The following is a 14,563-nucleotide window of genomic DNA, read 5'->3' on the forward strand; positions in this document are numbered from 1 at the left end:
ACAGGCTGAGGCTCGTTTGCTTGAGGAACAGCGGAGAGTGCAAGTTTACCTCCATGAAAGCACGCAAGATGAGTTAGCACGGAAATGTGAGCAGGTCCTCATCGAAAAACACTTGGAAATCTTCCACACAGAGTTCCAGAATTTGTTGGATGCTGACAAGAATGAAGGTGAATATAATTTGTTCCTATACTTTTGTTGGAACTACTAAATAGTAGACAGATTTTTTGTTTTGTTCTTTTGAGTATTCTTCCTTTGACAAAATGAAAAGATGTTTTCACCTACCTTAATTGTCCCTTCTATGCTAGTAGAACTGTCAGTGGTTTGGTCACGTTGCTCTGGGATTTAGGATTTCCCATCTTTAACCATCATAGATTGAACACGTATATGAAGTGACTATTGGGGGATCCCTCCATTACTTATAGTTGAAATGGGTATCTGTATTAAGCTTATTTAACTTAAAAACAATTATTTTAGTACCTTTTGGAACATATTATCTCATTAGGGTTTTAGAAGGTATTGAGTACTTTTTTTTCTGTTGTTACATTAGTGGATTCTCATGGTAAAGGAGGAATAAACTTCTAATAGCCTGACTTCATTGTCAGGTTTAACAAAACACACCAGATCTAGCTGGTTTCTTGTTTCTCAGTATCTTCACTTGATATAAGCTTGTAATAAGCAGAACAGGTATGCACAGTTGGTTTCCATGCATAAAATTGGCTCCTTTTTTCTTTCAGATTTGGGCCGCATGTATAATCTTGTATCTAGAATTCAGGATGGCCTAGGAGAATTGAAAAAACTTCTAGAGACACATATTCATAATCAGGGTCTTGCAGCAATTGAGAAGTGTGGAGAAGCTGCTTTAAATGTAAGTAGTGCCTGACTGAATGCAGTTGAGCCCATTATTTTCACATGCCAACTGCAGGTGTATGCCATGCATCTTTGTAGTTAAGATTTTACTGACATGCCCAGAGAGCCTGTTTTGACTTTTGAAAGTAGGAAGTTCTCAAAATCCTTAAATTATTCTAGCATCTTTTTTCCCCTTTAAAGACAGGATTTCATTGTGTAGCTCATGCTGGACTTGAATTTACAGAGATCTACCTGCCTCTTTGTTTTTGCCTTCTGAGTGCTGGGATTAAAGGCTTACACAACCAACACCAGCCCTCTCCAGCACCTTTGTAAGAACTAATAATCTCAGGGCTGGAGGGATGGCTCAGTGGTTAAGAGCATTGCCTGCTCTTCCAGGGGTCCTGAGTTCAATTCCCAGCAACCACATGGTGGCTCACAAACATCTGTAAAGAGGTCTGGCGCTCTCTTCTGGCCTTCAGGCATACACACAGACAGAATATTGTATACATAATAAATAAATAAATACTTAACAAAAAAAAAGGTTAAATTACATGTTTAAAAAAAAGAATTAATAATCTCCTGTTTTATTTTTGCCTTATTTTAGTGTGTATGAGTGTTTCTGCCTGAGTGTTTGTATGCCTGAGGAGGTCAATAGAGGGGCCTGCAGACCTCCCTGGAACTGCAGTTAAGAATGGTTGTGAGCCATTATGTGGGTGCTGGGAACTGACCACCTGATCCGCTGGAAGGGCCAACCAGTGATCTTAACCACTGAGTGAGCTCTCTAGCTTCTTATTTTTTATTTGTTTGTTCATCTTGTTTTTATTTATGTGTTTTTCACTGTGTCAAAAGTGGGTTTATACTCCTAGGTACAGTGTCTAGAGCAGCCAGAAGATGGCATTATACTGGGCCATTGCTTACCTTAAGGTTGTGTGTGATAGGTCTGTGACCTCAGGTGAATAAGAATATTTTAATTTTTTTTTGTCATGAAACAAAAAAAGAAAAATATACAATATTATTTTTAATCTAACCTGACCAAGCTATCATTTTATATCCAGGATACTCATTTTTTTTCCCCAACAAAAGAAAGATTTTAACGCTTCTGTAAGCAAACTGACTGTGGAAACAGTTCATTCCCAAGTCAGTCTTTATACCTCATCAAAGTAAATTCTGATGTAAACTGTGCTGTGCAGTGGCAGTGCTAAAGTGAGCCCTGGTTGGTTCAAGGCCAGCTAGAAACCTGTCACTGAAGTTGTTTGTTGCTGCCCATCTTTGATCGGATGGGCCATGAATTCAAGGAAACCTAAGCTACCTGGTCAGTTTTAGACCAGCCTAGGTTATAGAATAAGACCATATCTTAACAAACAAACCCAGAAGTTGTTCATTATGTCTGAAACTTAGAGCTGACTGATCAAAGGCCAGGCATAAATGTTTGGAGCAAAAAGGAGCAAACAGAGGTTGTAATAATAAGATGAGGTAGAGTATCTTACAGCACTGGCATTTGTCTCTCTTCCAGACTGTACGCCACATGCAGTCTTATTTCTGCTTATTGGTCAAAGGAAAAACAGTCCATTAAGAAAATATAAGTTTGTGCTAAGTCACATGTTTATTTCCCTTTTCTTCCCCAATTATTTAATATCAAAATTAGTTATAGATAGGCATGGTAACACACTTTTAATCCCAGCACCCAAGAGACAGAGCAGATGGAGCTCTGAGTTCAGGGCCAGCCTGGTCTACACAGTGAATTTCAGGACAGCCAGAGCTGTGTAGAATCTGTCTTGGGGGGATAAAGGAAAGTAAAGAAGGAAAGCAGGAAAGAAAGAGAGAGAAAGGAAAGAAAAAATTTATATTCCTGAACACTCATGGTCGTGGGGTGTCTTGGTGGCTGATAGAGAAAGGAAATTCAGGGTTAAGCATATAGTGTGTGTGCTGCAAACAGCCTGTTGTTCCTTTCTCTGCAGTTGATGGTTTGTGGTGAGAGTGTTTCTGAGACTTCAGCTTTATGCTGTGATAGATGATTTATATGGAGGCAAAGTTAAGCTGAATACCAGGTGCTTATGGAGAAGGGTCACACATTTGCTCCCAGATGTTTATATGAAGTGTTTGCTTTTTCCTGGGAACAAACGTTGATTTCTTTCCCCTAACTTCCCAAAGGCAAATTATCCAGAGGTAAGACAGAAAAAACTCATGTAACAGTTGGCTCTCATTAGCCCGTAGCCCTGGGAGAAATGCAGGTGCAAACTTTGCCCTGCAAGGTGGCTCTAGGCTTAGGTTGAAAAGATGTTGAGAACACAAATTTATACGTAGAAATAGTGAGAGATGTTTCTTTAAAAACCTGTAGAATCCCAGTTTACTCTTTTAACAGTATTCTGGTTCCAAAGGAATTGCGTGTTATAGTATTTAGTATCACAGCTGATCTCAGATGTGGTGTCTTGAGTCTTACTATACAGGCTAGGGTAGCCTCCTCTTGTCTCAGGTCATCTTACTATGATGCCCCAATGCCTGACTCAGGCCTTTTGGAAGACTAGTGTTGTTGGTCCACCTTGTGTGTGCATTCGAACTGGGGGTATTTACATGTGTATGTAGAAATGGATGTAGAGGCCAAAGGTCAATGCTGACTGTCTCCAGTCACCTATGCCAGATAAGCACAGTCTAAGAGGTAAAACAGAGGATAAAAGAGAGACTGGGAAGGTAGAGATGGCTGAGCAGATGTTGGGAGAACTTGCAAGCATGTAAATGTCAACTCCACCTTAAGGGCACAAGGAAAGCTGCTAAGGGTATTATTATTAATAACCATGCACTTGATAAGACCGAATTTGTATTCAGAACATTACTTCATCTAGAAAGTGGTTGAAATTAGTAAGAGTGACTGTAAGAATAGCAATAGGCTCTGTTGAAACAATTAAGATGAAATGACAGTGACAGGGGACAGTCCATTATTTTTAGCTTAGGAAATAGACAATCACAAGACCTCTGAAGGGCAGTTTGTGCAAAGTTGGTGGGGACTGTGATCTAGATGTTAGATGCGGCAGTCATGGATGTAATAACAGCTTTTAGAATCATGGACATTGAATAAGGTCCTTTGGGACGGAGAGAAGTTTTTTTTTCTTATATGAAAAAGAATCCTCTCATGCACTACGATGGATGTGAACTAGTCTTAGCACTATTATGTTCATTTTGGGTTTTGTTGTTGTTTTGGGGTTGTTTTTTCTTTTTGTTTTTTTGTTTGTTTGTTTTCTGAGACAGGGTTTCTCTGTAGCCCTGGCTGTCCTGGAACTCACTTTGTAGACCAGGCTGGCCTTGAAGTCACAGAGATCCATTTGCCATCATCTCCCTCCCAAGTGTTGGGATTAAAGCGTGCACCACCTAAACCTAATTTTTTTCCTCAAAGACATGTGGCGGCACATGTCTGTAAGTCTTCCACTCGGAGACAGAGGCAGTAAGGCTACCCTTGGCTATGTAGTCATAGGCAAATAACCTGAATATTGAGATCCTGCCCCCCAAAAATACAAAAACAACAAAACCCAAGACTAGCGTGATGGCTTGATGGGAAGGAGGCCAAAGGCCTGACATCTTGAGTTTGATTCCTCGGGTCCACAATGAAAGAAAGGAACTGACCCCAAAAAGTTGTCATCTGCACTCCACGCTGGTGCTATGTTGATATTCCAGCGTGTCATGCGCACACACGATAATAATGAAATTATTAGAGCTGCTTTTCCGGGACTTCTATCTCGGCACATTATTTTGAGGGTTCCTGTCAATTCCACTATGTCAGCCTACTCTGCTGGGTCTTCTCTATTATGAAGAATCTAGACTCAGTCTGCAAGCTGCTTTATTCTTTGCAAAGCTTTGCATCTCCATATGGGAATTTCTTCCAGGCATTTACTGAAAAACTTGTTTCTAAATCCCGAATCCAAGAGAAAAATTTAAAGGGAAAAAGCCAAAGAAAGGGTTGTGATTCTCCTAGCACGTTACAGTGAATGTAGAGTTACACTGGTGTCCAGGAATCTATCTGTAGTCAAGTAGGAGAGCTGGTGCCTGGGGGAAGATTATCACCCCTCCACTGATAAGCTTGAGTCATTCCTTTTAAGTTCTAGAACGTCTATATACATAATACTCCTTTTATTCTCTACATATATACACATAATATTTCTTTTATGAATTCTGTGAGTGGTAGTCCCCAAAGTAACAGGTTTTATAAGCAATCTTGAGTCTTTAAATTGGCAGTTTTGATATTCAGTTGGTTCTTAGCAAGGATGCTAACCTCCATATGGGATCTGAGTGGTCCAATAGTGGTTACTGCATTTTCCTGTTTGGATGCTCACTGTAGGATAGAGTTCCTTGTAAAACCAGTAGCTGTAGAGATTGTAAGGGAAGAGTGTGTGAGCGTTGTAGGAATTTGATGTGAGATCAGAAAGCAATGTAAAACCTGAATCCACCAAAGGAATATGGGCTTTAATGACAAACCAAAATTAAATCAAGCGAAGGAAAAAATGCATTGCTTAAAAAAGAAAAACCCATATGAAGTAAGGTGCATGCATACTTAGCTTGTAGGTGCTCTTGGATGCTTTCTTTAGAATTGTACCATCTGTGCAACACACAGGAATAGTTGTCATGAGATGGACCAGGTTATCTGACTATATCAGGTAAAGACTATCTTTCTATCTCAGTGAAATTATATTACCACACTATATATTTTTATTATAATTTTGCATTTATTGTATTTTAAACAATACATACCTGCTACTTATAGAGAGTAATTGCATAATATAGTTCTGGTTTTACCAGTCATTAATTTTAAAACAAATTTTACAAAAAATGTAAAGTAATTTGTATTCAAGGGTTTCTCTTTTCTCATTTCTGAATTATACATGAGAGTGTGTCAGGAACTGGGGTCTGGATACAGTGGTATACCTGTAATCCCAGCAGGGGAAGCAACAAGATCACAGGTCTGTGATCAGTCTGCGCTACATAGAGAAATACTGTCTCCTAAGTATCAACTGTGAAGTGACACATGGGGAATTTGGAGGCATTGCTAGAACAGCTCACTTCTGTACCTGTAGCTCCAGTGTTAGGAGGGCTAGTCAAAGACCTTTCTGCCATGTGTTCATTAGCTGGGCCTTTTCCATTCTGAAAACTGACATGAAGAGAACATGTCAGATTCAGGAGTCATCTACCTGAGTCCCTGCTTAGCTCTGCTGCCATTTAACTCAGTAAGAAGTGTACCTTAGCGAACCATCTAAAATGGGCATTAGAAACGGTACCTGCCTTGGCCTGCAAACATTGACTGCTGATCAACACTTGATACCGTGCGATTCCTCCATCGTCCATCGCCTTTATTTTCCACCAGTTCTGTTTGTCTCCTTTAGCATGCAGCACGCTCTCCTGGGGACTAGTCTTCCACTGTGCTCTTCTGTCTGAAGAGTGTCTGTTGCCCACCGCCACGTCCCCAGTGCTTGTCCCTTGCCTTGGCGACACCGTTGCCGTTGTGCACCCCTACCTGTGTTCAGACCTGCTGTCATTTTTGAAAGAGAAAATGTTTTCATGATCTTTTCCAGTTTTTTTTTAATCTGGAGAATTGTTTTGTTTATACATAAATATGATGTCCTGTGTGTTTCAGTGGTGGAACCAAATGCATTCTGATCTTACTAACTTCTTTGAAGATATAGTTAAAACTTGGAGAATGTTTTACAGCAGCAGCAGAATATGCACTTTAATTCCTGTGTGTTTCCGGTTTTCCCTTCGACCAAGGACCCAAAGATGTATGTGCAGACCGTTCTGGATGTTCATAAGAAATACAATGCCCTGGTGATGTCAGCATTCAACAATGACGCTGGCTTCGTGGCTGCACTTGATAAGGTAAGCAGTAACATGTCGCTGTGCTGCCTGCTCAGTGTGTATGAACAAGACACCTTTCCTCTAACTGTCTTTTCTACAACACAGGCTTGCGGTCGCTTCATAAACAACAATGCGGTTACCAAAATGGCCCAGTCATCTAGTAAATCTCCTGAGCTGCTTGCTCGGTACTGTGACTCCTTGTTGAAGAAAAGGTACTGGCTTGGTTTTGTGTTTTTTGTGTACCCCTATTTAAACCTCAATTTTTATACGAGGAATCAGTATTTGTCTTGCATTTGCTTGCGATGCATCACATTTGTTGAAACCTGCATCAGCTCCCACTGGCTCTGAACAGCAGAAGCCTGAATGCTATGATTCGCTTTATGTTTTGGTCTACAAACTTGGCTTTTGACAGAGCTGCTAGGTAGCACAGGCTAGCCTCAACTCCCACCAGTCAAGTCCTCCTATGCATAGCTTCCACATACTGGGTTTACGGAGTGAACCACCATGTCTGGCCATCTGCATACTTTAAAGTTTGTTTTTCTTTGTTTGTTTGTTGTGCTGTGTATTTTTCAGTCACTTTATGTCTTACCTGACACTTTTCCTAATCTTCTTACCTGTGTTCTGAGATGGAGGAGGTGTGGTCAGGCATGGCTTCCTCCTCTGTGTTATGTTCCCCTACTTGTGTATGCCTTGATTCCCTCCGCTTCTCTCCCTGTCACAGTTTCTTTTGGTCCAAAAATGTTCAAGGTTGCCTCAGTGTCCCACATGCCATATCGCCAAATGCTATGCAGGGGACACAGACCCCCTAGTTATGGTGCCAGTATATTGTATTTTTAAAAGCTCTCCAAGGCTTAAGAGAACACCCACAAATGCCGATGTGAGCAGAGACAGTCTCACTATCAGGGCCAGAGAGATGGCTCAGTTGTTAAGGACACTTCCTGCTCCTGCAGAGGACCTGAATTCAGTTCTTAGTGTCCACATTGGGCAGCTCACAAACACTTATAATTCTAGTTCCAGAGAATGTGGCCTCTTTTGGCCTCCGTGGGCTCCTGTGGGTATATGATGCTCAATACAGACAACCAGGCACACACACATGCACAAATTTTTTTTTCTAAGGTAACAAATCAACAGCATCTTTGGACTGTGATGATGGCCCAGTGGTAGCACATCTGTGCTGTCTGCTTGGTACTTGGTGGGCAAACATTGAGTAAAGGTCACTTGCTATCTCTCGTTTTAAAAATTAATTACTTTTTAATAGCCGTTGCTTTTAGCTTTGCCAGAAAGCTGTCCTCTCAGAGCCAGTGGGAACTTGAGTATTTTATTATCTTTCTGTGTATTGTCATGCTGGCCTGATACATTATTTATCTATTCTAGTCACATTATTTATTCTAGTCAGATGCACTTACTATGTATTCTTTCCAAGGAGGAAAAGGGACTTTATATTTTATATTATGTTTTATTTACTTATTTTGGGGGCTATGTGTCACTGTGCATCTGTAGAGGTCAGAGGACAACTTGCAGAATCAGTTCTCTCCTTCTACAATGTTAAATACTGGCATCAAATTCAGGTCATCAGTCTTGGCGAGAAACACCATCTTGCTGGTTTGGAGAAAGGACACTTGTGCCTCTTCGGACCTGATTCTGCTTCTCAGGCCGTTGTAGATGATTAAGTGACTTAAATTCAGAGCTAGTCCATGAGGCCTTCAGTTTGTGTGACAGAACAATTGTGTGCCCATAATTGTCTTCAACCAATTAGTTATGGCTATTAAAACTGAATGGTAATAACATTCCAGAGAGCTCCTTTAGCAAGCGTGTGTTGGTGAGCAAAGTCTAGTTGGCATTGAGCCACAAGGAGAGAACAACTACCTGACTTGCCAAGACAGGACGGGGCCAGGTTTGCTGAGCCACATCTCTTGAGAACCCCTTTTCATAGTGCGCATGACAGTGCACACCTGTCATCCCAGCACTCAGGCTGAGGCAGGAGGATTTCCATGAGTTGGATGATAAGCACGGGTGGTCGGGAGGTGGTCTGAAAACAGCAACAGGATCACATTGATTAGAGATTGTTTAGTGACCAGCTCATTTTTTTCTGTTTGAGTTGGGTTGGGTTTTTTTTGTTTTGTTTTCTTGTTTTTTGAGATTATAATATAATTACCTTTTCCTCCCTCCAAACCCCCTTCTACATTACACCCCCACCCACATAATTTCAAATTTAATGGCTTCTTTTTCTTTAATTATTGTTGTTTGTTGTTATTGTTTGGTGGTAGGGTGATGACTGTGGCTGTGTTCCTAAAGCTACACCCTGCTCAGTCTGTATAATGTTACAGATATGTATATGATTTCAGGGCTGGGCATTTGGTATTAGATAACCAACTGGTGTTCTGTTCTTGGCAAGACCATATCTCCTGCTCTTTACATCCTTTAGTGGTCTGAAGTTCTTTGTCTAGAGTTGAGGCAAACCAGTTCATTTCACAGGATCCTTCTACCAAATTTTTTTAAAGACCAATTTACTCTTAGTTCACCTTTGTGTAATTATATCCATAGACTAAATTAATCAATTTTAAAGATATGACCACAGATGAAAACATACCTCACCCATGGCTCATACCTTTTATTGTCTTCAACTATTTGGCAATTAAACAGAAACTATGTGTTCTTTTCATTTTTTAAAAATAAAAGTATAGAGATTGTAGGGAGCAGTTGTAAGAATGAAACTCATTTACTGACAATTAAATGGGTATCTTAAAGGAAAACTTGATAATTCTGTTGATTTTCATCTTAGATGTCGTGACTATTTATAATCTCTTCCATGATCGGACACAGTGTGAGACTGCCAAATTGCCATAGGAAAGTGACCTCCCCTTGCTCACCAGCTGATCTGACAGCTCATCATTGAAACCGCATGTAGCCCTGCCAGTTTGGCAGAGTAGTGTGTGTGCACATCTGCTGGCTTGTTTGTAAACATCCTGCCCTTTTACATTTCAGTTCCAAGAACCCAGAAGAGGCAGAACTAGAAGACACCCTCAATCAAGTGGTAAGGTGCTTCTTGGGCACCCCCATTGCCCTTTGTGAGGCTGCTTACCTGGAGCCTGAAATGTGGAGAGGAAAGGCATTGATTTTTGAATTTATGGCTTTACTCCTAAAATTGAGTGACTAGTTTCAGTGTTGGTACTTTGCTTCCTTTTTTGTTTCACTTAATTTTTCAAAGATTGATGTATTTTATTATATGTGTGTGAGTATTTTGCCTGCACATGTTTATTCACCACATGTGTACCTAGTGTCCAATTCCCTGGAACTGAAATTAGAGATGGTTGTGTGCCGCCGTGTGCTAAGAAGGGAAGTCAGGTCCTCTGTATGAACAGCAAGTACTCTAATCCACTGAGCCATCTCTCCAGCCCTAGTACTTTGCTTCTTGCTACCAAGTCTAGTTTAATCCACTGGGATTCAAGGAAGGGATGGCAGTACTTATTATAAACATTTTGAGGCGAATTTATGCTGACTACAGGAGAGTGCACAGGCCCACCCAAAACCAAGCAATCCTTGGCTCCTGGTGGTAGCCAGAGATAATCCGCTTGAGAGTTTATTTCACTAATGTGTTCTTTCTCTGGCTTTGCCAGATGGTGGTCTTCAAGTACATCGAGGACAAAGATGTGTTTCAGAAGTTCTATGCAAAGATGCTTGCCAAGAGACTGGTGCATCAGAACAGTGCTAGTGATGATGCTGAAGCAAGCATGATCTCCAAGTTAAAGGTGCTGCTCTTTTCCTGCAGAACTCCAACTTGTCGGGCTTTATTGGTGTGGTTATTAGTCTCTCCATGCTGTCAGTGGACGAGGAGTTTCTGCGTGTGAGCCCTGCTTCCCAGCCACGCCTGCAGTGCTTTCTCTGCTTTGCAACCCTGTCTTGGGACCCTTCTGTTTTACGTGGCCCTTTGGCTGGGCTCTGCTCCCCATCTCCTTATCCTCACCTGCTTCCCATACACTCAGCTCTGTTGACTTTGAGTGGATGCTTAGTGACTTTCTTAGCTCAGGCTGCCAAAACAAAATTCCATGAACCAGGTGACTTAGGCACAGAAATTAAGTCTCTGTTCTGGGGGCTAAGAAGTCTAAAATTGGGGTATCAAGTCTTGTTCCTGGGCCGTCTTTCTGTCTCACAGTCAACCTCTTCACTTAGCAGAGTACTCATGGGCAGCATCCGCTTATCACTCACAAGGGCCCATCTCCAAACACCTCCAGCCCAGAGGTTTAAACTTCAGGCACATTCTAGAGGAGACAGTTCGGTAGTAGGATAAGGGACAAACAGATTATTTGGGACAAAGAAGGGGTGGTTTGAGACATTTTAAGACAGCCTAAGCTAGCCTCAAATGTGTGGTCCTTTTGCCTCCACATCCTGAGTACTGGGCTTTCAGATGCATATCACTGCACCTGGTTCTGATCATGGCCTACTTGCAGTCTGTTGCAGTGGTAGAACACCTTGCTTTAAATGTTGCAGTATGCTTACTGTATATTGAAAACATAATTGTTCAATTTTTAATCTTTTTATGACATGCTAATTTTGATGAATATACCATAAGATGCGATTAAGCACTAATAGTAGTTTCATACAACTAAGATATATTGTACTGTGATTTCTCTAAAACTTCGCTTATGGAGATGAAGGAGGGGAAACCATGATCAGAATATATTTTATGAAAATTTTAATTAAAAAAGAAGTTTTAAAAGTAATTAAAGGGGTTTTAGCCATGATGTGACTTGATTCTAATACATTGTATACATTCGTGTTTATGTAAGAGTTAATGAGACAGTTGCCTGGGTTCATTTCAGCAAGCTTGTGGTTTTGAGTACACCTCCAAACTTCAGCGAATGTTTCAAGACATTGGTGTAAGCAAAGATCTGAATGAGCAGTTCAAAAAGCACCTAACGAATTCAGAACCACTGGACTGTGAGTATTGAGTGCTCATAGACAGACTTTTTGGGGCTCTCCATGAGACGAGAGCAGTGACAGGACGGAGTGAGGGTGGTGGAGGGTGTCAGAATTCCAGAGAGGCAGGGGTTTCCTAACTCACAGGATGGTAGCATGGCAGCTTTTGTCAGGACCAGACCTCACAGTTCTGACCTGGGCTTTGCTGATGTGTGCGGTTGTTTTGTCTAGTCTTCTTTTGAACCTTAGTTTGAATACATTTCTGATTATTTTCTTCTCTCATGTTTTTGATGAAAGTTGGAGAATTTTATTTTTCCCAAATCAGAACTTCTGTCATCATTAAGCTTAACAGTTTTGCTAGTGAACATCAAGGTTGTCTGTAAGATGAAATTGCCCCAACTCTTAGCTTATACGTCTCCTGTCTTCACAGCAGTGAGGCTGCACAGCTCTGATGTGTGTAGTTGTTCGCTGTGGAGCTTTCCACGTCCTTGTGTTTGGTCACCACACACAGCTTGAGCAGGGTGAACTTAATATCAAGGGGGGGGGGCAGAAATTGAACAAGGCAGACTTGACTGGAACTCTAACTTGACAATGAAGTGGAAACTGTTGTCCTGGAGGAAAGCAGCTTCCTGCTCAACTTCCAGTTAGAGTTTCTGATACAGAGCATCTGGCTGTGTAGCCTATAAGCCTGGGACTATGGGTCTCCTGTGGCTGATGCTGGGATTACAAGTGTGCATCTCCACGTTAGGCTTCCATTTTTACTAATTTTAATTGGATAAGTTGAAACTCTATGTTCAGATTTTAATTTTATATTTAAGCAAGCCTTCTAATGTATTTTTTTTTTAATTTTGACCATTTCCTGTGTGTGTGAAACAAGAGGATTTTTAAATTTGTAAGATTAATTAAATGTGTTCCCACCTGCAGTGGACTTCAGCATTCAGGTCCTCAGTTCCGGGTCGTGGCCCTTTCAGCAGTCTTGCACATTTGCCTTGCCGTCAGAGGTAAGAGTTGTCACCTGGTCTCTTTCAGCTGGGTGGAGAGGGGCAGCCTGGCCATGGGTGTGCTGACTGCAGTTCTCTGCTAAGCAGTCAGGGCAGTGTTCATAAAGAATGTGAAATGGGGCTGGGTTGGGTAGTGGAAGACTGGTCACCTCCTGTAAAGTGGGGACTCTCATTGACTGCATGTAAATTCTCTGGTCCCTACTGGGCTAAAGCAGAGCCCTGCTTGGTTCTGTTCTTCAGCTCCATCCAGTGCTCGCGAGACAGTTGCACCCGACAGCTGTAGCTCACTTCTCTGTGAGCACTGATTTTGTTCTCAGAACTTGGGGCAGGGAGCTTTCTTTAGAAATGCTGACTGTAGTATGTAGAGCCATCGATGCCATGCAGCACCTTTCTTTCATCCAGTTGGAGCGCAGTTATCAGCGATTTACAGCTTTCTACGCCAGCCGTCACAGCGGCAGAAAACTGACATGGTTGTATCAACTATCCAAAGGGGAACTAGTCACCAATTGCTTCAAAAACAGATACACTTTGCAGGTAAAATCATCTTTTAATGGGGGAGAGGTACTTTAGTACTAAATGATGATAAGACAAATTATAGAAATCCTGGTAGATAACTCAGACAGTGAGATGGAATCCATCCTCTGACAAAGCAGTGTAGAGAGTAAAGCATGCTTGCCATGGTCACGTGAGCTGAGCTCGTATTCTTTGGCCTGGGGGCAAGTATTTCTTGGAGTTCTGAGCATTAGAATGGTGACTTAAACTGCACTAGTTTAACCTTTCAACCCTTGCATTGATGAGGCAGCCATTATCCCTGGTCTGGAGGTCTCTATCAACTTGAACACACACACATAATATATACATGGTGTATACCAAAAAAAACCATTTTTGTTCTACTTTATATAAAAATATAATTCATAATTAATGTCTTAGACCTGGTGTGGATTTGCACAAGCATGGGGATGCTTATGTAGCTATCTTTGTATAGAGGACAGTTTCAGGAGGAAACGGCAAGTCCCTCAGTGTTCCAAAGGTGACTTTAAGGAGACTGTACATTACCCTGGCCTTGTGACGCTTTGTGTTCCCTTCTCTGTTCTGCATCTGTTCGAAGACTGTCTTGTGAAACTCGGTTGTACCTGTGAGACCATTCCCCGTTTTTACATTTCTCTCTTCTCTGGGGGCCTTGAAGGCATCCACATTCCAGATGGCGATCCTGCTGCAGTACAACACAGAAGACGCCTACACCGTGCAGCAGCTGACGGACAGCACTCAGATTAAAATGGTAGCCTGTCGTGTCCCGCTCGCTTTGTACTTGCAGGTCGCCATTTCTGTATTCGTCAGGATGTTGCGGAAAGAGTAGAGGGCATGGGTGTCTTTGACTTAATACATGTTTGCTGCATGAAAAGATAAAAGAAATCCCCCAAAATAGTAAACTTTCTCTGGCCACAAGGCACCAGGGACCAGGCCAGATCCACAGAGGGCTCTTCACAGGGACCTCTGGACATACCTTGGATGGCAGCAAGACCAGTGTATACTCATGGTTTGTGTCAAGGAGGTTTATATAACAGGCAGGGTTCATTTGGGCCAAAAGTTAACCTGACTTATCTCAAGCTCATGTGTGAGACATTCCTGGTGCTAGAGGCACTAAGATCTGGATTGTGAAGCTGCATGCGCCACTGTAATGCTTTTTTGACTATATAAGTTTGTGAGGAAATGTTTTGGAGGAAACACATGGGTGCTCGAGCAGGCATGGTGGACTAGTACTTGTGATGGTGGGGACCAGTTCTAGCTGAATGCCTACAGACTTTTATACCAGCATTGTCAGAGCATTACGGAGTGCTCTTATTTTTAAATCCAGTCAGTCAGTCACTGACTCTGTCTGCTTGTCTCTCTGGTGTGTGTGCGCACGAGAGAGAGAGAGAGAGAGAGAGAGAGAGAGAGAGAGAGAGAGAGAGAGAGAGAGAGAG

The 14,563-nt window shown here is 41.8% G+C and overlaps 1 protein-coding gene across 3 annotated transcripts in view; it reads left to right on the forward strand.

Moving 5' to 3' along the window:
* Positions 1 to 14,563, forward strand: part of Cul1 (cullin 1) — a 67,365-nt gene that overhangs the window by 47,813 nt on the left and 4,989 nt on the right. For all 3 annotated transcript variants that reach the window (XM_050164406.1, XM_050164404.1, XM_050164405.1), the window contains exons 8-17: positions 5 to 167; positions 735 to 865; positions 6,595 to 6,702; positions 6,787 to 6,893; positions 9,667 to 9,715; positions 10,299 to 10,430; positions 11,502 to 11,619; positions 12,523 to 12,599; positions 13,002 to 13,133; positions 13,786 to 13,878. In XM_050164406.1, the coding sequence (XP_050020363.1) occupies positions 5 to 167; positions 735 to 865; positions 6,595 to 6,702; positions 6,787 to 6,893; positions 9,667 to 9,715; positions 10,299 to 10,430; positions 11,502 to 11,619; positions 12,523 to 12,599; positions 13,002 to 13,133; positions 13,786 to 13,878 (1,110 nt within the window). The remainder of the gene's footprint in view (positions 1 to 4; positions 168 to 734; positions 866 to 6,594; positions 6,703 to 6,786; positions 6,894 to 9,666; positions 9,716 to 10,298; positions 10,431 to 11,501; positions 11,620 to 12,522; positions 12,600 to 13,001; positions 13,134 to 13,785; positions 13,879 to 14,563) is intronic.

Source organism: Alexandromys fortis, unplaced genomic scaffold, assembly GCF_014885135.2.
Source record: "Alexandromys fortis isolate MF-2015 unplaced genomic scaffold, M_Fortis_MF-2015_v1.1 scaffold_133, whole genome shotgun sequence".
In the NCBI taxonomy this organism is placed as follows: domain Eukaryota; kingdom Metazoa; phylum Chordata; class Mammalia; order Rodentia; family Cricetidae; genus Alexandromys; species Alexandromys fortis.